The 24,932-nt window shown below is 42.0% G+C and overlaps 1 protein-coding gene across 5 annotated transcripts in view; it reads left to right on the top strand.

Moving 5' to 3' along the window:
• Positions 1-24,932, top strand: part of LOC5501511 (NFX1-type zinc finger-containing protein 1) — a 40,480-nt gene that overhangs the window by 7,890 nt on the left and 7,658 nt on the right. For 4 of the 5 annotated variants that reach the window (XM_048728734.1, XM_048728732.1, XM_048728733.1 and 1 more), the window contains 19 exons: positions 644-915; positions 1,321-1,911; positions 2,160-2,404; positions 9,029-9,247; positions 11,290-11,445; positions 11,612-11,715; positions 15,050-15,087; positions 15,190-15,338; positions 15,715-16,003; positions 16,405-16,650; positions 17,329-17,701; positions 19,513-19,820; positions 20,030-20,153; positions 20,415-20,672; positions 21,225-21,331; positions 22,252-22,469; positions 22,832-23,008; positions 23,334-23,541; positions 24,323-24,525. In XM_048728734.1, the coding sequence (XP_048584691.1) occupies positions 645-915; positions 1,321-1,911; positions 2,160-2,404; positions 9,029-9,247; positions 11,290-11,445; positions 11,612-11,715; positions 15,050-15,087; positions 15,190-15,338; positions 15,715-16,003; positions 16,405-16,650; positions 17,329-17,701; positions 19,513-19,820; positions 20,030-20,153; positions 20,415-20,672; positions 21,225-21,331; positions 22,252-22,469; positions 22,832-23,008; positions 23,334-23,541; positions 24,323-24,525 (4,284 nt within the window). In that variant the 5' untranslated portion in view covers position 644. Of the gene's footprint in view, positions 1-624; positions 916-1,320; positions 1,912-2,159; positions 2,405-9,028; positions 9,248-11,289; positions 11,446-11,611; positions 11,716-15,049; positions 15,088-15,189; positions 15,339-15,714; positions 16,004-16,404; positions 16,651-17,328; positions 17,702-19,512; positions 19,821-20,029; positions 20,154-20,414; positions 20,673-21,224; positions 21,332-22,251; positions 22,470-22,831; positions 23,009-23,333; positions 23,542-24,322; positions 24,526-24,932 lie in introns of those variants that run through there. The other variant, XM_032369798.2, reaches the window with a different exon arrangement.

Consider the following 24,932-nt stretch of genomic DNA (forward strand, 5'->3'; position numbering starts at 1 on the left):
TGGAGCTTGTCTGTCATTGGTTTAGAGCGATCAATTAATTAGCTGGTCGCATGAGCTGGTCACGTGAGGGGAACAGATAGCTGACAGCTGTGAAATGACGTCATTGACCACCAATTTTCGAGTCGCCTACTGTAGTTTATGACCAATTTCTATACCTCTGTAGCTGCGGCCGCGCTGGCTCTGCACTATGCACTTGAAGCCTTTACAGGAAAGGACCTGTCACTAGTGCAGTTCTTGACAGGTTTTTGTGCCAAGTGTTTCTCTACTCTAGTGTGATGGACAGAAAATCTGCAAAACTAAAAATGCCTTATAATACAAAACTTATTTACCCCGAACGTCACGCCGGGAAATCAAACTTCGGCTTTGGCGCATGAACCTCGCAAAGCCTCGGTTGCAAAGTCCGTTTTATATCGGTGGGGGAGGGGGGGTAGTGTGAGGGGATGGGGCGGTTGTGTGTGTGCGTGCGTGCGTGTGCGTGTCAGTGCGCGTGTCTGTGTGCGTATCTGTGTGCGTGTTTGTGGGTGTGTGTCTGTGGGTGTGGCGGGGTGGGGGTGAGGGGGTGGGGAATAGGGTGTGTAAGGGGGTTTGTTAGTTGCGTGTAGTTCATTATGTGGTATGAGCTTGCTTCTTTATTTGATTATAGAATGTGGCGTGGATCAAGAGGGCCAGAAAGTGGTTACCGTGCCAGCCGAAGCAGGGGTAACCACAACAACGCAAGCAGGGGTAACCACAACAACGCAAGCAGGGGTAACCACAACAACGCAAGCAGGGGTAACCACAACAACGCAAGCAGGGGTAACCACAACAACGCAAGCAGGGGTAACCTTAGCAACCCAACCAGAGGTAACCGTAGCAACCAAAGCAGGGGAGGACAGTCACAAAATTCATTTCGTGGCGGAGCTTGCTACCGGGACGGTATGTTGATTACCCATTAACTTTTTAAAAGAATCTTAGTTATTGTCTACATTTTAAATTGATTAAAACAAATTATGTGAAGAAATATCGAAATATCCATTCAAAAACAAAGTTTTATACTCTTTCTACTATATTCAATTTAAGATATTACAAATCTTTCTCACAAATATTTCTAAGAAAAATTAAAAGACTCTATAAGATTTGTTTAGTATAGTAGACAGACAATGTTGTCATTCATCCAGTGAAATAGCAAAATGATTTCAATCTGTTTACTGAATAAAACTGAATAAAAGAAATGAAGAGAACAGTTGTTGTAAGAAGTTCAGTTAGTGATTTGATTTGTTTTCCACCAATATAATTTACAACAACAATTAGAAACTAATATGTGTTACTCTTTTTTTTCAGATCGCTATAGTAACCATTATGTATCTGACAATAGAAGAGAAGTGAAGTTAGGCTACAATGCTTTATCTCAGATGCTTTCTGTTGAGCCGGACAATATCGTCATTGACTTGACTTCAGAGCGAGTGACTTCAGCCACAGAAGAGCTCCTTGAGGCAAAAGAAATGCGTGATGACTTGTTCTTGCTGGTGTTGAAGGTTTTGTCTCGGGCTTGCAAGAGCGCAGCAAGGTCAAGTCTTCTGAGACTTTTAAATCTTGTCCAGGCTTCGAGATTTTTAACTGTTCACTTGTCAGCATACCTCAACAGCCACTGGGGTAAAAGCCACATGGAATGGGAAGGTGTTTTGGAAGCTCTTCAAAACACTGTTGTTTTGTTCTCAGAGATGCTTATTCGCCTTCCAAGTTGCTATGTTTACCTTCCAATTCCATCGCTTCAAAAATGTACTTCCATCCTTGTGGCTAGTGGTAAAATACAGAATAATGGGATCGAAGCTGCCGTGGAAGAGCTTGTAATGTTGATGAGGGAGAAAAGCGAAGAGCTGAGGAGAAATGCTGATCTTCATCGAGGAAATAGGCGAGGGTACAACAGTGATGGTAAGAAATATATAAGATTATATATAATATATATGAGATTATAATTACAATCACCATTATTGTCATCATTATCATCATGAAAGTGAATCACAATAATCATCATTATAATCACCCGGCCTTAGCATCGGTATATATCAGAAAGAACTTATTATCATCATTATCATCTCATATTTCACAGTATCACCCAGACATTGTTGCAATATAGATCACTTATCGCACAACTAAACGGACATATGTTTTCTCTTAAGGTGCTAGCGATGATAGCGCCCCCCCAGAGGACTTCCGTCAGATAAGTGTCATACCCACCCAGGATGACATTTGTAGGACGGATACTCCATTCCTGAGGAAAAACAAGGCGACAGGAGGCTTCAGTAACCCTGAACACTACTTGGATGTGCAGTTCCGTCTGATGCGAGAGGATTTTATCAGACCACTTCGACAAGGCATACAAGACTTACTACTGCAATGGGACGCAAAGAAAAAAAAAATGCAGGTGTGATATCAGATTTCCATTCATAGTGCGACCTGAAACGCGTTATCGATCTTTAGATTTAGACCAATTTCAAATCTTTTTTTTTCGAAATCCGAAAGAAATGGGGGTTCCGGGTCGGGTGAATCAGTGTGGATTGCAGATCCGCCATGGAGGTGAATTTATCGCAATTTAAGGTATCATCATTGGAAACAAAAGATTTGTCTAGGCTTGCTTAAGCTGAAAGTGACCGGCACAAATGTTTTTTTTAGAAGCGTTCTATCCCCCTTCTGTATGTGACGCTCTCAGGGATATGTTTTTTGATAGGCTCTGCTATGGGCATAGTACTACAAAGCGAGTAGACCATTTAAAGAATACCCGTAAGGTATAGGCTACTTACATATACTTTAAAGTTACTAAAACCGCGAATACATTAATGCTGTTGGCTGTGACAAAGTTAGTATACTTGTTGAGAATAGATTTCCGTCATATTGATGTGATTTTGATTGACAGTTAGTAATTAGCATTTTAGACACGTGCAACGATATCATATACTCTTGTAAACGCTTTCGATCGGAGCACGAACGAAACGATGTGATTAAAGTGATTTATATTAGGAAGCGTCTGTTCTATCGTCTTACGTTTTCGACACAGTGGTGACCACGCCAGGACAGACATGGAGGAGCAAATCGCGGAGTTAAACGGGAAACTCCAAACCTTGAAGTTCCGAATCGAGAAAACAACCAAAGTCATCGAGAAACGTGAGCGTAACGCGGCGGAACGATGCCACGAGTCTCTTGTCAGAATCATAAAGGCTGTGAGTGACCAGAGAGAAACGATCGAAGAGAAGAAGTACGGGAAAGGTGAGACGGCCGAGGAGGTTGAGAGTTGGGCCCTGAACTTGGATATAGATGCGATACTAAGCCGCGCAGATCAATGCTCAAAAAGGCTGAAAATTGTGATCGCTGAGATAGATCATGAAGAGAAACAAGAGGAGCAATTGCGCGATAACCATCAGGTTCTCAAACTCGAGGAGAAGCTACAAATGCAGCACGAGACAACGTCCAAGGCACGCTGAACAACTCGAGTTTGAGCGGAAGAGCTTGGAAATCCAACAACAACACGGGGAGCTAGCATCGCCCCAAGTTGGAGTCGCGTGCGGCACTACTGGTGTAAAAATGCCGTAACTTCGCAGTTCGATGGTACGCATAGGGATTGGCTGCGCTTCTGGAGTCAGTTCTAGTCACAAATCGACAAATCTAGTGTTGCAGGAGTCAAATTCTCATATCTAAAGGAGCTAGTGAACCCGAAGGTAAGAAATTTGATCGGAGGACTTCCGTTACTTACGGATGAAGACTGTCAAAAGGCTACCGAACTATTACAGCGTAAGTTTGTCAACATAAGCGAAGTCGTGGGTTCCTATGTTAGGAACATGTTGGAGCTTCCAAACATCAAGGAGAGGGATGTGAGCAGCATCCACGAGTTTTACGAAACATTATTGTTTAATGTTGAGTCGCTGCGAACAATGGGGAAACTCAAGAAAATCGATGCCGCGGTGCGCTTCACCTTTGATAAGCTCGAGGTGATACTGACAACTGACAATCATGGATGACAACTGAGCAGAGTGGAATTTTTATCCGTTTTTGAAGGCTCTGGAGAGATGGTCGATCAACAACCCCGTGTTGGAATTGCCGAAGAACCAGCGAAGAAAGGAAAGGGCTTTCTTGTGGAATGAGGAAGAAGGAAAAAACAAAGTGGAAATCGCAATCGGAGCTCAGGCTGCCTCTATTGTGACAGCGAAAACCACAAAGCAGTCAACTGTGACAACGTCAAGTCTTGCCAAGAGCGGAAGAAAATTCTGTCAGTGAAGCGCTTGTGTTTTACTTGTACCGGTGAGAAGCACAGAGCAGAAAATTGTAAAAGTAAAACGCTATGCAAAACGTGCAACGGAAGACACCACACTTCGATCTGTCATTATGATCAGCAGCCTCGCCGGGAGTCCGGTCATGCAAGGGAACTGTGGCTCTGTAGTCCACCCTGTTGTAGTCGTGTGCATAAATGGAATTAAGTTTAGGGCATTGTTGGACAGTGGCGCAAGCCATTCCTACATTTTATCGACTGGAGTTAACCTGATTATAGCGAAACCGCATTCTGTTGACCTGAGACAGATAGCAATGCTCACTGGGACGACCACGCGAACAATGCAAACATACGAAGTGCTAATTGAATCGGTGATTTTCAGTTAAGCGTAAACGTGACCAAGGTCGACAAGCGCGAATTGTTGATTTTGGATAATCCAAATTACCCCAAGCTACTGTAAGAACATGCCTATTTACGGGGAGTACGTATGGATGACGTGGACAAGAAAGATAAACTACCGGTCCATATAATCCTTGGCGCAAACGATTTTGCAAAAATACGCACAAGTGAGAAGTTGCGAGTCGGCAGGCGAAACGATCCGGTCGCGGAGTACACGCGCTTTGGCTGGTCCATCATGTCCCCTGGAGCTCCAACAGAGTCGACAAACGCCTTCGTAACAGTAGATTCTACCGTGTCTAACTACGAGCAGCTTTGCGCCTTAGATATTTTAGGGCTGGCAGACAACATCGGAAGTCAAGCGAATGTGTACAGCGACTTTAAAGAGACACTAAAACGCTCCCCTGAGGGTTGATATGAATTCACGTTACCATGGAAAGAAAACCACCCGGAACTCCCTGATAACTATAGCGGAAGTATGCAAAGGCTGAACTCCTTACTCCGTAAGTTAAGGGAAACAGACAAACATGTTAGCTGATTACGACGCTGTTATTTGCGAGCAACTGGATAATGGTATTGTCGAGAGGATTCCCGTGGGAGAGGAGGACGGTTGTTTATATTTGCCACATAGGGCTGTGTTGCGTGACAGTTCTAGCACACGTTTACGGGTTGTGTATGATGCCAGTGCGCGTGCGCACGACCAAGCCATCTGTAAATGAGGCTTACACACGGGACCTCCTCTCAACAATGAACTATGGAACGTTATTAATCGCCAACGGTTTCATCCTGTAGCAGTGGCGGGAGATCTGCGCAAGGCGTTTCTAGAGATTAGAGTGCGAAAAGCTGACAGGAATATACTGCGATTCCACTGGATCAAGGATAAGAACTCTAGGGACATAGAGACACTGAGATTTACCAGGGTGCTTTTCGGTCTCGGACCTTCACCCTTCTTGCTTAACGGAGTGCTACAGCAACACTTAGAGAGTCTCTCGGATACTTATCCCGACACCGTGCGAGAGAAACGCAACAGTCTGTACGTTGATTATCTGATCATCGGTGCACCGACAGTCAACAAGCTAAACAACTGAAGCGTGATGCCGTCGAAATCTTTGAAGATGGGCAGTTAACACTACATAAATGAAACTCAAATGTAAGGAGCTCGAGACAGATGAGGTCAGCGGAAGCGAGCAGTCGTATGCTAAGGAACAGCTAAATGCAGTGCAGGGGGAGTGTAATATACTCGGAGTTGGCTGGGACAAAGCGGAGGACAAGCTGTCTGATTCTCGCTAACTTAGCAAAGGTGTATGACCCCCTGGGACTTGTTTCGCCTGTTATCTTAGAGGCAAAGCAAATGTATCGTGATGTGTGCGTTAAGATGCTAGCGTGGGATGCGCCGCTACCACAAGAGATCCGAGAGAGATGGGAAAGATGGGAGCGCGGATTACTGGACGTTGTTACTACATTACGCAGCATTCCAGCTTACCAGGAACCAATCGACGAGATTCAGCTACACGCGTTTGGAGACGCCAGGGGTCATGGAGTGTGCGCCGCAGTCTACGCTGTTGTGGCGCAAGCCTCGGGTGTTAGCCGAGGTCTAGTGTCAGCAAAGTCACGGCTCGCCAAAGAAGGACTGACGATTCCTCGTCTGGAACTAGTGGCAGGTCACATGGCTATCAACCTAGCGTCTAACGTATGAGTGCCTCAAGAAGGCTTTCCTGTTGCACCATATACTTACTGTTGGCTGGACAGTACAGTAGCGTTACACTGGATTCACGACAACAGAGAGTATCGACAGTTTGTAGCCAATCGCGTGCGCAAAATCCAAAGTCACAACGAAGCGAAGTGGAACCACGTTTCGACTAACGACAACCCTGCCGACCTCGGGAGTCGGGGAGGAAGTGTGAGTGGACACATGAACTCTGGTGAAAGGGTCCCGACTGGCTACCAGACCCGCAGCAGTGGCCACCGCAGATTGTCACCATAGCCAGTCCACAGAGTACAGCAGAAAAGAAGGTTCAACGGGAGCTTTTCGCGGCTGCGGAAGTAAACAATGACTTTCAACAAATGCTCGATAAGTTCAGCGGAAGCGGCAAAGCCACGAGGATTGGTGCGTGGATCTCACGATTCACTCACAATTCTCGAAACCCTTCGAACAAGATCCGGGGAGCAATCACAACTAGCGAGCTAAAGAAGCAAGAGCTGGTTTGGATTAAGAGATCGCAACGCCAAGGGATGAGTGAGAGTAAGTTTACCGCCGACAAGGAGCAGCTGAACTTACAACTGAACAGCAAAGGCATCTGGGTATGCCACGAAAGACTCCAGGGGAGTTACCAATCTACCGGATTCATGTGCCTTCACAGCCGCAGTTGTGAAACGCGCACATGAGACCACTTTCCATGGGGGTGTAAGTCTTGAAAGGGCCAAAGTGAGAGAAAGGTTCTGGGTACCACGCATGCGCCGGCTAGCCAAGAGAATTGTGAAGCATTGCTGCCTCCCCCCCCCCCCCCCCCCCCCCCCTCCTCCAGGATATCTACCGAAAGAGCGGATTGAGGGGACCGGGCCCTTTGGAGTAGATTTCGCTGGCCCAATCAAGTATCGCGAGCAGAAAAAGGAGAAGAAGGCCTACATAGTCCTATATTCGTGCTGTCAGACGCGTGCAGTATTCTTAGAGGTCCTACTCAGTCTACAGACTGACAATTTCTTAGCGAGCTTGAAGCGCTTAATTGCACGGAGAGGGCGACCTTCACTGATCTATTCCGAAGATAGGTCTATTCAAGGCAGCTGCTAACTGGCTACGAAAGGTCAAAGATGATGAGAAGTTTTATGAGTTCTTGAGCAACTATTCAATCAAGTGGAACTTTAACGTGAGTCTCGCACCGTGGTAGGGCGGTCATTTTGAGCGTTTGAATGGCGTGATGAAATCGGCGTTCTACAAGTCCGTCGGGCAGGGGTTTCTAACCTTGTCAAAGTTTTGTGAGCTAATCCTGGATATTGAGGTAACGATGAACACACGCCCATTGTGATACCAAGAGGAAGACGCACAACTGCCGACGTTAAGACCGAATTCGTTCCTGTTTCTTAACACCAACTACCTTCCAGAGCTGGAGCCACACCATATCGATAATCGGGATCTGAGAAAACAAGCCAAGTTTCTAAAGGCCGCTAAGGAGGCCAGGTGGCGCCGCTGGACAGGCGAGTACATGCGAGCATTAAGATAGCGCCGCCAGCTGAAGCATCAAGGGAAACGGAACCAGCTCGCCGGAGACGTGGTGATAATAAAGTCAGAGGACCGTAACCGTAACAAGTGGCCAGTAGGCGTAGTGGAGGAACTCTATGTTGGGCAAGATGACGTAGTGCGTGCAGTGAAATTGCGAGCAGGTAGAGGCAACATGGAGCGCGCCATCAAGCATGTTTACCCGCTGGAACTTTCCTGTGACCTCCCTCGTGATCAACCGCCAGCGACGCCAGTGCTTAACCCTAGAGCAGTGGAATTCAGGCCCAGAAGAGACGCTGCAGTAGCAGCTGGTCTACGTGTCCAGGACAGTCTAGATGACAATGATCTTTAGAACTATGTACATTAGTACACGCTTACAATCACCCTTGTAAACGCATTTAGCTTTAGAATTTATTAGTTTCGTTTAAATTCGAAATAATCATAATCGCATATGTCTCGAGAACGAGTCATATGGGGGAGTGTGTTGAGAATAGATTTCCGTCATATTGTTGTGATTTTGATTGACAGTTAGTAATTAGCATTTCAGACACGTGCAACGATATAATATACTCTTGTGAACGCTTTCGATCGGAGCATGAACAAAACGATGTGATTTAAATGATTTATATTAGGAAGCGTGTGTTCTATCGTCTCACGTTTTCGACATACTTCCCTAAAAGAGAGAGAGCCCAGAGACACCTGGGAACGAGACTATCTAGAAAAGTGCATTGGTCGCTTGTCTCATGCTTATGAAGAAAAAGGGGTCTAGGCGAAAGCGCAAGTGCATACTTTTATCGAGCAAAAGATAAAAAAACTTTTATCGAGCATAAAATGAAACCAGTAATACGATGTTTGGATTATTTGTTATAGTTTAAAAGTTTATTAAGGAATACCTATTGCTCTATGTTCTGTACAACAACGAATTAATTGATAGAGCAAGTAGTAATAAATAATGTTTACTTCTTGTTGGATTCCCCTCGACGCACTCTGCCTCGCTTTCATGTATTAAGGGAAATAAAGTGATTGATGCCTTAAAATAGCGATGACGTCACCTCCATGGGGAATCCACAATTCCACCCTGATCTGTACCAGAATCCCCATGTCCTATAATACTATTTTTTTCAGTTTGGATGCTCTGTAATCAAATTTTCTATTTTTCTATCTTTCTATCTATCCAGGACATTCGTGTCTACCATAATGCCCGCCTCCTCTTCCCTGTGTTTAGCGAAAAAGGGATATCCTACAAAGTGAGCTTTGATGTGTCGAGTCTGAAGAGAGTTAACTGGAAGAACAGTAAAAGGCTCATCTACGGGTCTCTTCTCTGTCTCTCCAAGGACAACTTTGAGTCGTTTATTTTGGCCACAGTGGAAAACAGGGATGACATCGAGCTGGAAGAGGTAGAGCTTTTATTTACTTCATACTTTACAGTTTTATTGCAAGCAATATTATGCGGAAAAAGCAATAAGAGAATAAAAGAGAGGGCCATGGTAATCAAGTGGTCGCGAACGGAGGAATGATATTTAATTTTTTTTTAAAAAAGGAGGGCAAAACGCCCCCCCCCCCCCTCACCCTCACTTTTTAACCTTTGCAGCCTTGAGGGTTACAAAATCATTTGATCCAGCTGATAAGAAACTTGAGAATTCATCATTTATGCATGAGGGTGCAAACCAATCCCAGCACAGTATTCAGGTCACATGTACACAGCTGTAAATCCCAACACAACTCTACTGTGCTCAAGCACGGGGTGGGTTTGAATAGATTGCCGGGAAAGACTGGGGTTGATGAACTATTAAACAGTACCATTAACTTTTAACAGATCCGTGCTCAGCTAATTATTAACAGGGCTTCTGGAATTACGTCTTTGTGCGGGAGCGCGTATATTGGCTTTCTCCGCGTAATCCACAAATTTCCGCGTAATTTGGCTAAATTTTGAAAGACAAAACATATTCTATTCATTCTATTTCTCGTAAAAGTTTGTAAGAGTGCGATATTTTGAACTGAATTTCGAAAAGAAATAAAATGACTAGGCGTTCTTTGCTAAACCGCGAAGGCCTAGGACTAATAATGTAATACCTTTTTTAATTGGCTGGTGGCTAGGAGCCAATGAAAACTCGCCTAAGATATTTTCGTTCTAGTGTTATTTCGTGCTTTTCTTCGGTACAAAATGTTTGGGCGTAACAGTTGATATTCCGTGTAATTTAGCGCGTAATACAGTAAAGAATCCCGCAAAATTTTGATTTTTAAAGAAAAATGTATTGCAAAATCCCGCGTAACGCGTAATTATTGATTTTCCACGTAATTTACCAAAGAATCCCGCGTAATTTTGAGTTTTTTCCGCGTAATTCCAGAAGGCCTGTATTAAGTATGCATTAACTTTTGATACAGATATATACTGATTAGCATAGAAAACACAACGACATATTCCCGGCAAAGCATTTACTTTCATCATTTAACAACAGATTTGCAGCAATATGCTTTTGTTAATTTCAACGCTCTGCAAGCGAACTACTAACCACTTTGCTTCGCAACTTCGCAAATGAATTTACTATGCCAGAAGATTAACGTCCTTGCGGACATGTGGTGTAGTACTTCTCGTTGTTTCCTAACTCCAACTTCGCGTTTTTCCTTTCCCTTTGCCCATGCCTCAAAAACAGTGACCTAGTACGGTCTAAGGTAGCATGAACTCTCTTCCTTGAACACACCGAAACGAGATGTTGCCATTTCGACAGTATGGCAATGACTAAAAATAATTTGCATTTTGGCTTGATGTTTTCCGCTCATGCCCTTTCTACTCTCTAGGGACGCACCGCATTACGGAATGCGACCCAATTACCGATTGCACAACAATAAGAAGCATACAATCTATTGTATTCATTTCACAAGTAGAATAAAATATTCGCGTTTGATATGTATGGGCAATAACAATAGCTCGCCTGGGGCTCGCAGGCCCATACAGATCAGCTGCTCATATTTTATCTACTACTAAGAATCCTTGTTTTATCTTGCATTACAATAGGCGGATGAAAATATTATCTGATGCAAGGCAACAAATTTTTGATAAGACAAGGGGAATTTTGCCAGACTTCTACGCAGCACCTCCCCACACGACGTATAAACATCCTGTTTGAACAAGACTGACACGGATCTATTTCCCCACGTTCAAAGGCGTAAATACGAAGGCGAAGTGGATAGTGGTTAATAGTCTACAACCACCCACTAAGCCCAGACGCGAAATTGCAGATGGGGGGGGGACATTCATAGGATAAGGAAAAGGATAATTTTTGATCTAACAATGTTTCGCGATTGGATACTGTTCATTATCAGACCTTCTGTGTTTATGAACTTCCCTTTAAGTATTTGCTGATACATCAAAGCTTGAAGTCTCTTTGGAGTCCCTTTTTCTAAGGATTTAAATATTAAATTCATATTCAATTTAAAGGGTTTAATCGACATTTCGTTTCACAACCATGCTGCACACGGGATCAACCTTACTGACGACTTGTACGAGATGGTGGAGACTACTGCGTACTTCGAGTCTTATCGCCACGTGCTCGAAGGACTGAAGGAGATCGATCCGCAGTCCATGCCATTCCAGGTACCACATTTACCTAAAATTCGGGCATGGGTTTGGATACTGTATAGGGGTATAACTTCCTTCAAGCCAGTTAAGCAGGGCTTCTTCACTAGTAATAACCTGCTTTTTGTGTACTTAGAGCATGCATAGGAGTAGCCTGTCACAGCTATTTTGTACTTTTTGGTAGAGATATATAGTTCGCTGTGAGAGTGAAGTCGATGCTCCCGCGTATCTGCGAAACAGAATGATGGAAAAGATCACGTATGACTTCGCGCCCATCTTAGACAAAAGGTAAATGAAACACCACGCAGCTTTACAAACCTGTTTTTTTTCACCAGAATTACATGATCTGGTTTTATGGGCGGTGTTCAAGTATATATTTTTCAGGAGCTTAGTACCTGTTATCCAGCTATTAAGTATTTCGCTCGTCCTTTTTATTTTGTTATTTACATCAGTTCGACCGACATACACTTGGAGCCAGAAAAAAGGACCAAAGATGCTCATCTTGCCTTCAAATTTTATCTTCATCTAGAAACACAAGCCAAACGCATTCAGCATTATTCACATGATGCGGCATGACCATTGCTTGTGATTCTACTCCCGTACGATGGTGCGATTTAACAATGAGAGTACCGCACTGTTCAGCTTGCAGTCCCGCAAACGCGCTCTTAACCCAAATCACAAATAAGTGAATAAGTGCCTCGCCTAAAAGTGGATTGATACTCTTTCTCGTAGTTATCGGGCAGTTTTTTAACTAGAGATAAACAGGCATTGAAATAAGCGCCTCCTACAAATACGCGCCTCGGCTGGTTCATGACGCTTATCACAATGCGTTTGATCTTGTCGAAATGTGGATTTATGTTTTAAGTTTGTTATCTTTCTAAAAATAAAAATCAAAGGGCTCTGTGAGCCAACTCGGGAATGTTGGTGTACACCTATACTAGAAGCTAAAAAAAGATTTCGCTTCAAATACAAGAACTGTATAAGAAATTCTCGATAATTTTTCCAGGGAGAGTTTGGCTAATATATTGTATCCTCTTTAGAGGAAGGAAGCTTTCAAATTGATAAATGTATTTATTACAAATTTACTTAGAGCTTACAAAAGTGGCAACAAGAACCACTATCGAGTAACTATTAACTGCCTTTTAAGAATAAGTGCACAATGTGCAATGCATTTTGTGAAATGTCTGTCCTCTGCTAGTTTGCTGAACAACTATAGTACTGTAGGTAGTCATAGCATACAACTTTTTACTCAGTATTTGGTCCGTTTAACGAATTTCTTACTTTTTATGGGAATATAAATCATTTTAAAATAAATAAGAAAAAGACAAATCGTATGGTGTATACTCTGATCAAACAAAGGTAACACAAAAAGCAAGATAATGGGCAATTGTTGTAAGACCTTGGGCTACCTAGGAATAAATCTTGGATATGAAAGTTTTCAAGTGTTCTTTAGAAAATCCTTATAGCATACAGTAGCTACCCTTGTTGCAAATTAATTTCACATAATTGTTGTGTTTTGTACTTCATATGGTCAGGTTCTTCCATTATTTTTGTAGAGTTTTCCTTTTCCTTTTTCCTTTGACTACCTCTTTGCTGGAACTCAACTCTATAAAAGAAATCTTTTATTTCTAATTGGAGCTGTATCACTTTTTAGTACATCACGGAGGAAAAGTTGAACCATATGGGCAAAATTCCTAGCACATGTTACAGGATCCTTTTGAATTAGATTGTTCCTGCCAAGTCATTTGTTTGATTTCATCATCAGTATAATTCTTATTCTCAACTATTATTCCAAGCATTCTAAGGAGATGATTCCATCTTGTCTCTGCAGCTTAGAAAGAACAAAACCAGTAGGATTTCCTAATTGACGTATCATAGCAAAAAGATATTTCTTGCATCTTTCAAAATAAGGTGGAGAGCCTCTTAGATTTCCGAAAACTCTAAATCATTCATCTAGGTGAACAAGCTTATTCAGGTAGTCATCTGATTTTAATTGCCCTGCTGTAAATGTTTTACCTTTTGTTTTACACTTCCTCAAAGAGATCCCTGCACTATCCTGTATTTGTTTGATTTGCAGCTTTTTCAGTTTGTAAAATATATTTGGAACAGACCTTGCAGCCCTTCTATCACGACACACCAATTCCCATTAAGCAGCAGTACTGTATGAAACATGTATTTGCCTCTTACTGTTATCTGGCCTTCTTTGCTCACAAAATATGGTTGGGAATGATAGATACTCAGAGTCTTTGTCCATAAACATCCATAAGGTCTATTTCCCTCTCCTGGTGCAAAATACATGATTCTATCTGCATTTTCTGTCTCATCTGGTTGTTGTAAAAAAGTATCAGTGACTCCAGAGGGACGCTCTTCTACCTCACACCAACCATCATTATCATTTTGTTCTTCACTGTTCTTTTTATCTGAAATTATGTTAGCAGAAGACTTACCCAAATTGTCAATTTTATCACTCTCAAGGTTCTGTTTATCTGAGCCAGTCACTGTTGACTGGTCAACATCAATAGTATTTTCAAAAGGTGTTATGTGTCTATGCCTTGTTCATAACATAGCATTTTATTAGAGTTGTTTGTACTATCTCTAAAAACATCACTCCACTCTTCGAGTCGAGAGTGGCTCCATTCGGTCTTAATCGCTCGAATGTGATAAAAGGTAGGATTCACCTTTGGAATGAACCATGATGTAAACCTCAGAAGTTTCGAATAAAACAGCGGAGAATACTCGTGCAGTCTCTCACGTCAAGGAAAATGGGGTCTCTGAAATTGCACGTGAGCGAGTTGACCAAGTGACTCGCGACAGGAAAACGACGGTAAATCGACCGCTTATTGTATTTGTGAAGTAAAGAAAAGATTGACAACAACAGCCTAAAAGCCTAAACAAATCTGTCTTGACTACAAAATCCATCTTATAAACTTTAAAGATACATCATTATCCATCATGTCTTACCTTGTCTTTGTTCGTCGAAAGTACACCATCTTCGTACGGGTTCGTCTGATTGTTCGGCTGTATACAAATCACGAAGAATATTTCGACGTATCTCTATATCGCTTTGCTCTCCATACAGGTTATTAGAATAGCCTAGTGATTTAAGAGTCTGCTTGGAGACGCTTACATTTGTCTTGGAATGTTTTTAACAATCTTCAAACCAAGTTATTTTGAAAATCGTCGTTGAGATGACTCTGAGCGACCTTGCCTCCAAATTCCGGCCGTAATCCATAGCAACCCACATCGCAGAGATTCTGGAGATTGTCAGGCTATAAATACGCTAGCGTCACCCCCCTAGCAGCGAAGGCGTGTTACGAAAGCGCCACGCTGGCAAATATACGAATTTTGTTTATTTGTGGGATTACTGTGTTGTGAAACCACAGAAAGACCATAAAAAGTTTACGGATTAGTGATCCAATGATCCAATGATGGATTGACATCGGAGTCCCCACAATAACTCGTACATGCTTCGCATTCCTGAGTTAAAAACGCAATTGTATGCGGAATTTAAATTTTTTCGCGTTTTTTGCCGATTATTAAAAAATGGCGGTGCTGAATGAGACACTAACTCAAATTCGGCGCACTGAACCTTATCACGTTGAAATGTTGCTCTATTCTGCAGATACCAGAAGATGAGACAGCTAAGAACATTCAAGGAAGGTGAGTTGATATTTATCTCTAGCCAACTCATATACATTTCAACATGTCGTGCAATTTTTTCGGGAAAATAGAATCCTTTTAAACCTTCTTGATTCCTTTTAGTGAGCATTCTGGATACTAATTCTTGGCCAAACGCCCATGTTCTAAACCTGGACGAGTCCCAGCTCCGTGCTGTCCAGACAGCTTTGACAAAAGAGTTTGCAGTGATTCAGGGACCCCCCGGAACTGGCAAGACTTACATTGGTCTCAAGGTTAGGGCATTGTTTCATCACATTCGTTGCACCACCAACAGCAGCAATATTTACACTACCAGCATATTAATTTATCATCACCATCATTTTCTATCATTACTACATTACTAACATCAATTAACTCACTACTTTACATTACATCAACACTATCATGCTCAATCATTAGTAAGACACTACACTACCTACTCACATGATCACCATCACCGTCATGGTCAAGCAGCAGTAACTGCACGACATACATCATATCACCAGCGTTATCGCCGTTGTTGTCAAAATTACTTTTGTTTTATTTCTCCTTTTCCTACTCTTATTCGTTATTAACACCATTAAATTTTTCTTTCACCATCACTTACCATCAACTTTCTTTGTACACAAGGTCGCCAAGGTTCTTCTTCACAACAAGGAAAAGTGGGATAGCGGTACAGAACAGCACGATGACGAAGGTGTGGAAGGCGAGCAGCTGCAGATGATCAGAGAAAACCACCAGGCGGAAGTACGACACAGACCAATCCTTGTGGTGTGCTTTACTAACCACGCGTTGGACCAGTTCCTGGAAGGAATACACGAGTTTCATCCTGAGAATATTGTCCGTGTAGGTGGAAGATGCAAAAGTGAAGTTTTAAGCAAGTGCAACTTGAAGGAAATAAGACGCGACTTGGGGAAAGGTGAGATTTCTCATTGTAATATCGATACATTTCCTTTTTGTTACCGCCTTGCCTTGAGTAGTCTCTGTTGTAGTCGTTTTTGTGCTAGAGGTCAAAATAAAATGAATGCCGTATACGATTTTTAAAATTTTGTATTTTCTTGTGCCGTATAGTTGATAGAGTGAAGAAAAGATTGAAATTGTACAGGAGCTAGAGTGATTGTATTTGAATTCTCTTTGGAATTGTATAGGAGATAGAGCGATTGTATTTGAATTCTCTTTCACATTGTATAGGAGATAGAGTGATTGTGCTTGAATTCTCTTTGACATTGTATAGGAGATAGAGTGATTATATTTGAATTCTCTTTCACATTGTATAGAAGATAGAGTGATTGCATTTGAATCCTCTTGGAAATTGTATAGGAGATAGAGTGATTCGCAGGAGGTACTGGGAAGTTAAAGAGGAACAAGATATGGTCAGCAAAATTGTTGATAGTGCGACGGAGAACCTGAGACGTTGCACTGAAGAATTGATCCACGAGGACGAATTAGTCAAACACGGCCAGATATCCACGAGGCAGAAGGAATCCATTCGCAAGGATCACATGTCCTCATCGGTGTCTGCGATGCCATATTGGCTGGAAGTGATGCCTCTTCTTGCTCAAGAACGTAAGTGAATTATTGGTCGCCACCAGTACAGCTGGTTTGGACGTCACTTCTTATTTATGATCTTATTTATACATAAACACTGGAGCAGATATACTGATAAGCATATGAACCTGGGCAATTGTACGAACGTAGGTATAAGAGACCCTACACCCAAAACTAACACAGGTTGACCGCGAGACGAAGTGAATGCTGGCGAAGAGTCTGCTAAAAGTTTTTCCTCAATCAAACTTTTCCCAGCTGCCTGCACTATCCAACTTTTTGATATGACCCAGTCATACCTGGGTTTTTTCGTTTTTGCCAGACATCTTGACATTATGTCCATTATTCTTTTATTCATGCACTTATTCATTCATTCTTTCATTCACCTGAATCCTGAATAATTGAAAGCCGTCGGCCCATAAAAAAATATTACAGCTTTCTTAATTAACCTGGACATGTTATTTTCCCTTTTTGCTTATCTATTTGATACACATCACACAGCACTGCGGGTTACTGCTACTACTTGAGCAACCTTTTTGAAACGATGTAAACATGACAGCGCAAGGCCATAGCTAAAAGTTTGAAGCTGATCCCCCTTCCCCCTCCCTCTAGAGTTGGAATTTCACAAAGCACAATGACATCTTTCGACAGACAAAATATTCTAGCTACTGCCAGTCATAAAAAAAATTGTTTTTCCAGCTTTAAATGTCCCACCTGTTGGCATTTTTCCTCTCTGCGAAGCCGCGGGAAAATGGAACATGGCTAACGAGAATGGCAAGCCCGAAGCTTATTTCAGCCAAAGAACAAAATACGGCCCAGGAGTTGACGGGCGCCCCAGTGGATCGGTGGAAATTCTTGGGAGTAGAGATAGTTTTGTGGCAATACAGAATGGCCGTCAATGGATGCTTGATATCGAAGAGTCGATATCCATCGCATTTTACGTCTTTCCAAATAATTCTCTTGGTGGGCCGATTGTTTCCTACGACGGTTCTGCCTCCGACAGATTTGGAGTGGAAATAAGCCAGAAGGAGATGATCGCCGATAAGGGGGTTTTATCGGCTCGATTCTCAAGGTTTGGCCGGCTTGCTATCCCCCTATCTCTTTCTTATATCTTTCTCACTGTCACTATTTAAAAAAAGTCTGCTAACCAGGGGCCCAGTGTGTCATGCTGTAACCACTACTGTCACTCGGCCTCCAAATCGGCTTGTTAAGCGTATGTGGGTTGGCTTGAAGTTTGTGTTCTTCAGCACAAATCTTTAATAGGCGTTGACTGTAAGATTCGAGAAAAGTTGGAAATTTGCCCCAAAATATTTTTTGTTACATTGCCTGAATGAAGAGCTTTTTGTAAAAACAAAAGTTTTGAAGTTCAAAATCAAATAAACAGCATTTTCCAAAAAAACGTTAAAATTAAAGAATGATAATCAAAATGTTAATCCTAGCGACTAACCTATATATGTACATTTGAAAACAGCAAGATTTGGAAGGATTGGACAAAATTTATTACGATGAATCAATGAAATATACAGCTTAGTATTTTGCATATATAAACAGCATGCATCCATGCTCCGTTTCGAGGGCTATATCTTGAGTAGTGGAGCTTTTCTCAAAATCTATTTCTAATATTTCTTAAAGTCCTAATGATGAAGTTTTTTATATAAAAATCTCTGCGGGCAACCTCATTGTCTTTACAGGGAATACGTCTAGAAATTGGCCAAAATTCAACTTATCGCGAGGGCGAGGGGTGACTTGTCTCAGATTTTGGTACAGTCGGTATGGCGGTATGTCACAGTGGCGGATTCAGGATTCTTTTGAGGGGGAGGAAGGTGAGATATTCGCGATGGAGGGGGGGGGCGCCATAAATATATAGAACAAAGGACGTAGGGGAAATTTGTGTTTTAGTTCTCATACATTTTCTTATCCAAATTTGGTGTAGGGGAGCCCCCAAGAGCCGCCACTGGTGCTCTTATTACTTATTCAGACGTGGTAGGGAGGGAAATGCTCTCCCCTTCGTATCTTTTTCTTGAGCTATGAACTCACATACGCTTAAAAAGTCAGCTTAGTATTTTGCATATATAAACAGCATGCATCATACATCACACCTACCGAGTATTGTTGTCACACGATGTTTCTTTAATGAAATACAAAAAACTTTTTTTGATGACGTCAGCATATTTTTTGCTTGTAGTGACGTCATTGATGACGTCACAATCACTTGACCATATTGGAGCACCCCCCTTAACACAAACATGACTCCTGCCAAGTTTGATTGCGAAACAATGTTTCTTTTATGAGATAGGAATGTTTTTGCTTTTAATCACGTTTTTTGCTTTAAGTGAGGTCATCGATGACGTCACACAACACGTGACCATATTGTTGCTTTCCCCTTGACACCTACATGAAACCTACCGAGTTTGGTTGCCATATGATGTTTCCTTGGTGAAATATAAATATTTTTTATTTTGATGACGTCAGCATATTTTTGCTTTTAGTGACGTCATCGATGACGTCACAAATCACGTGACCACAGTTTTGAACTTCCCTTGACACATACATGACACCTGCCAAGTTTGGTTGTCATGCGATGCTTTAAGGGACAGATGGATGGACGGACATCGCGTCACGAAAGCTCGAGTCGATGGGTCAATTGATGGGTCATAATACATAATACACTTCATTCAGGCAAACTAACCAATTTTTTTGGCCAATTTCTCGAATCTTACAGTCAACGCCTCTTAAAATGCAGATTTTTAGTTGTATATAGCAAAATAATATATTTATAATATTATCGGCTTTTTGTTAATTAATACATTGTTCATTGTTCAGTCGAAGGCATACCCCATGAAACCGTTTATTATATATTGAACAAAATTTACTTTCCTGTAGTCGAATCCTTGATACACTTGAAGTCAGTCTGTCGTATCCAGTGCTTAAAATCAACGCCTGGAACTACGTCGTAGCTACTTACAGCTCTAATACCGGGCTAGCAAGATTATGGCATGATGGGAAGGTTGTGGGTGAAGCTCTTATCGGCGAGTACCGACAGCTCGCCACACAATACCCGCTGCGCGTGGGTTCACTTTCCCACCATGGAGACAGACCGGTTTTCAAGGGAAGAGTGGCAGGCCTATACATCTTCCCTGAAGCAATAGGCAAAGATCAGATCTGGCGCATTGCCGGCATCACCCAAGAAGGTAAAGGGGTCATGGTTGATCCAGAGGGGCGCAGTGGGGCCGGTAAACCTCCACCCCATCCCCCCCACCCACACACACCTCTCTCTCCCTTTCGCCTTTCTCCAGCCTAAGGTTTCCTTTTTTGGATAACGCCCCTTTCCGAAAAATTTTTGATCCGCCCCTGACTAGTTCTTACCATCAGGATGTGGGATGGTGCTATTCCTTTGCAGATATCGATGAGGCTAACGATGAGGCTGAGGATTTTAGTTACGAGGCAGATGCAATGATGGAGGCCAGAAAGATCGACGACGACGATGATGATGATGATTATGATTATGAAGCGAGACGGAAAAGGTCGGGTTATTGAAATGAGTATTTATTGACTGTTTTGCTGGCTTGCAAGGGAATAATAAGAAAGAGGGTAAATAAGGGTCGTTTTTATCCTGATCACTGAATTTCTCTGAGCTCATTGTGTGAGTAGGTCCGCGCATTACCGGATTATTTAGTTCAGGCTATTTTTTAAATTTTTGGCCAAATTGATTTTATATATTTTTCTAGTTACGCAAAGTTCGATTTTCAACTCGATATTAAAAAACCTATTTACTTTCTTTCCAGAAGACTTAAAAACCAGCGCCTAATCGAAATCAAAGTTGCAGACACATCCGAATGGAAGACAGTGCGTGGGAAGAATTCGCGTAAGCGGCATGATGGGGCTGTGAGAAAAAGGATGAACTCAAATGATGTGATGACCCAAAAAGAGGCCGAGGCGATGGAGGAGGCTGACCTGTGGGCGATACCACTGGACGAGAGGTGGAGGCTGTACCGATACTGGATCAGCAACTTACGAAGGCAATACAAGGAAACTGTTATTATGTAAGTCAAAGCGCCAGCATCGGTCAGCATTCCTGGCATTTGGCAAATGAGGTGCTGTTGTTATGCGAGTGTACTGCCCTAAAAACCTCAATCAATGTTCGCAATAAGCGACTTAGCACTAACAAGAGTTTTTGAGTGGCGAATTCAAGCAAAAATAAACACCGAAATGTCTCCGCCCGTCACGCCAGAGGGCGAAAATAAATATCACAATGAAATTAAGCGCTTTCTGACAAAGAAACTTTCCGGCTGATTCGAAAGCGCTGAAAATAATTGTTGTTGTTATTTGGCCACTAGTGTGCGCTAGTGTGCGCGAGTCGGATAGTGTGCGCGAGTTTGCCATCCAAAACGTCACGTGATTTCTTAGTGCAAGTTGCCTATTATTCCTAGCTTGACTGGGGTTACGGATCTGATTCACACTGTCATGTCGGTCGGTAAAATTGTAACTTAAAAAAAGGTCTATAACAACGCAGAGTTGTTTTTTAACTATATTTCGGCAGTATATACGCTTGATATATTCACATGTTTCAGCTTGCATTCACTTCACTTCCGTAGGCATCAAGATGAGTACGTGGAAGTAAGCCAGAGGTTGAACGAAGCGAGGCGTATTGAAGACATATCCATCCTCAGGAAAGCGGCAGTCATCGGCATGACAACCACGGGTAAGAGAGGAATTTAAATGGAAAGAAGGGTTAGGGAGGTAGGAAAGGTAGGAAAGAAATAAGGAATATGGGTGAGTGGGAAAAGGGAAGTAGAGAACTAAAAAGGAGGGGAGGTGGGCGAGAGGCAGATTGCCTTTGAGATGTATCTATCCTCAGAAACCAAAGGTAAGAGAGCATTTTTAAAATCCAACACGTGTTTAAAAAGCTCGTTTTTGTACATAGATTAGTTGACAGATCATCCAGGTTTTCACGCATAGTGTAGACACGATAAGTCAAGGCTGGTCCTCTGCACGAAATTCAAAGTGCCTGACGACCACAGCTATCCTTGGTAGGTATGCCATTGCAAAGTAAAATATGGATGAAATACCAGATTGCGTTCGAGAGAGTTTTATCCATGTTTGCAAAACACTAGCTTCTTCTGCACGCAATGACCTGGTTTTCGGAAGTCACATGCGTGCATTTTATTTTCGGGTTTAATTCTCAGGCGGGTTCGAGCATTGGATATGATGTGCCTTGGATAAAAAAACACACGTACGATGCTGGACAAAATCAGAAACAAAAATAAACCTCGGCGTAGTGCAGATAAGTGAGCGATGAAAAGACTTTGAGGGATGAGGGAGAGGGGAAAGAGAATGTGGAAGGAGGGAGAGGCAGATTTGGAAAAGAGGAGTTGGAAAGTAAAAAAATAGATGAAGGGTTGTGGGAGAAAAGAAATTACATCGAAGGAGTGAGCTAGGAAAAAAAGGAGTACTGGCAGGTAAAATAAAGGAGGAACAAATGAATGAGGATGGAAATACCAACAAAAAGGGGGCAAAGAGAGTGAAGAAGGCAACCAAAACAGTGACCCCAGTTTACTTTAATATTCATAGTAGTGTTACAATTGTTTAGTTTTAAGTTTCTGTTTCTGTGGTGCCTCGCAGGTGCAGCAAAGTACCGAGAAGTCCTCCAAGAGATTAAGCCGCGCATAATCATAGTGGAGGAAGCCGCTGAGGTGCTGGAGGCTCATATTGTGACAGCGTTGAGTCCCGGATGTCAGCACTTGATTCTGATTGGCGATCATGAGCAGCTACGTCCTAATCCCACCGTATACAAACTCGCCAAGGACTACCATCTAGACATATCTCTTTTTGAACGAGTGGTGAGAGGTTTTTTTAATGCAATATGCTCGGCAACATGTTTAAGCTAGTAAACGTATCAAAATCTCAATCCAAAATCTTAATTTTGAGATCCAACCCCGATTTCTTCCTTTTGATTTGTCGAGGACTTGTAGAAACTTGAAGGAAAGCGAGTTCCACACTGTAGTGGAAGAAACTTTGGTATTTAGATTTTTAGTTGAAAGTGAACTTTGTTCCTTCTACAGCTAAACTTATTGATAAGGCAAAGATTAAAGATGTTTTTAATTTCTTCGACACTTCTCAAGAAATGGCGAATTGACAATATTTTTTTAAAAGCATTGCAGTAAAAATACTTTTTAGAAATCTATAGTTTCTTTGTTACTAGGTGAACAACAAAATGCATCTCGAGTGCCTTCGGAAGCAGCACCGCATGCGACCAGAGATCTCGCAGATGCTACAGCACATCTACCCAGATTTGGAGAACCACGAGTCAGTGCTCAACTTCGACAACATCAAGGGAGTCTCGACAAACATCTTTTTCATCGACCATCAGGAGAGAGAGGTTAGTATGGTCAATAGAATCCTACTTGGATCATCAAAATAAAGCGGTTGGTGTGTTAAAGAAACTGCTACCGACCACTAGGAGAGAGTCGTTATTGTGTTACTCTGACCAAAGCAAATACAAGAGCTGTGACTACCTTCATCAACTATCAGAAGAATCGGTTTTTGTCTATGCTTAACTCCATTGACCTCAATGAGAAGAAAAATTAAGTCTTGTTTATTGGCAATGTACTTTTTGATTGACGCTCAGTTTATCGGCATCTTAAAAATATTTCTGGAACATTTGTGTGTGATGTACTAATCCTAATACGGTAATATGTGATCAGGAATTCATCGAGGAGGGCAGAAGTCGGTCAAACATTCACGAGGCCAAGTTCGTGGCTGCTCTCTGTCGCTACCTCATCCTTCAGGGATATGAACGCTCTAAAATCACCGTGCTGACCATGTACACCGGGCAGCTCCTCCAGCTCAAGAAGGAGATGCCAAAAGATTTCTTTAATGGTGTTCGAGTGTCAGCCGTGGATAACTTTCAAGGTATTTCGCGGTATAATGTTTATAACCTTTTGCTTATTTTTCCCTTTCGTCTTCCTCCCCTCCTTTTTTCATCTTCTTTCTCGTCAAAAACTACAAAATCGTGCTGCTCGGGTGCTCACCTGGGCAAATTATGAAGTACGATCAAGAGATATCTTGGACAAACTTGAATGGGAACCCCTTATCCAAAGCTGGTCGAAATCGAAGGGAATCTTTTAAATAAAAAACCTTGTACCAAAGCTCAGATCAAGTTTTAAACGCTGCAATGAGCAAAATAGAAAGTATCGGTAAGGGAACAATGACACTGACCTGGCACTACCTAGGCCTAAAGCAAACCTTCTAAAGTGAAGCTTTGAACATAATGGTGGATCTCTTCTGATACTAAAGGCTCATCATCGCTCAGAGAGTTTTAAAGAGAGATGGCTAAGCAGCCATTCACGGAAACGTTTTGACTATAAATATCAGTTTATATCAATCTTCAAAATTTCAATACACATTATACATGTGTATTAAACCTGTTAAACCTTGAAACCAGCTGAAATTGTTACTGTAAATTTGTCAAGTTGTGTAAGGTGCTTCGCTTATAAGAACAATGTGAATGTATGCCCCCGTCCACTTTTATTCTTCTTTTCAACTTACGTTTCTCTTACTATTCCATTTTATTCTTTTTTCGTCTTCTTCTTCCTCGCCATGTTCTCTTTTTCGTTTTCTTCTTCGTTTCCATTTTATAATTAGGCTAGCCTTCATCTTCATATATTTCTCCATAACTTCCTTTGATCGTCAGGCGAAGAGAACGACATCATCCTTCTGTCCCTGGTACGCAGTAACGACGATGGCAACATCGGCTTTCTCCGTATTTCCAACCGAGTGTGCGTAGCGCTGTCCCGTGCAAGGAAGGGTTTCTATTGCATCGGAAACATGGGCCTGATGGAGGAGAAGGAGGAGCTTTGGAAGAAGATCCTGGATGATTTGCGCCAGAAGAAGAAGGTTGGTCAAACAAACACAACTCATCGACATTAGAGAACCTAACTACAAGCCTAACAGAAATCTGCTTTCAAGGATGTGAATAATATGTTTTCTCATTTCTTCTCGTGTACATTGTATTTTGTTCAGCCAGAATGGATAGCCTTTTAAAACATCTTTATAATATATACACTATTCTTAGTTATAAAGAATCAAGTCTAAAGTCATGGACATTCTGCATGTGCTCATGACTTCCTCTTTCACTTCCTCTTTCACCTTTTTTTATTTTAATGTACCATCTGATTGACATGAATTCACCAGCAAAAAAAGACACAACAGAATGACCGAAACCTAAAAATTAAGTTTATGTTATATTAAGAAAGACTGTAATTTTCGAAATTTATTTAGTTAGAAGTCTTTTAAGAAATCAA

The sequence above is a fragment of the Nematostella vectensis genome, chromosome 6 (assembly GCF_932526225.1).
Source record: "Nematostella vectensis chromosome 6, jaNemVect1.1, whole genome shotgun sequence".
Lineage (NCBI taxonomy): Eukaryota > Metazoa > Cnidaria > Anthozoa > Actiniaria > Edwardsiidae > Nematostella > Nematostella vectensis.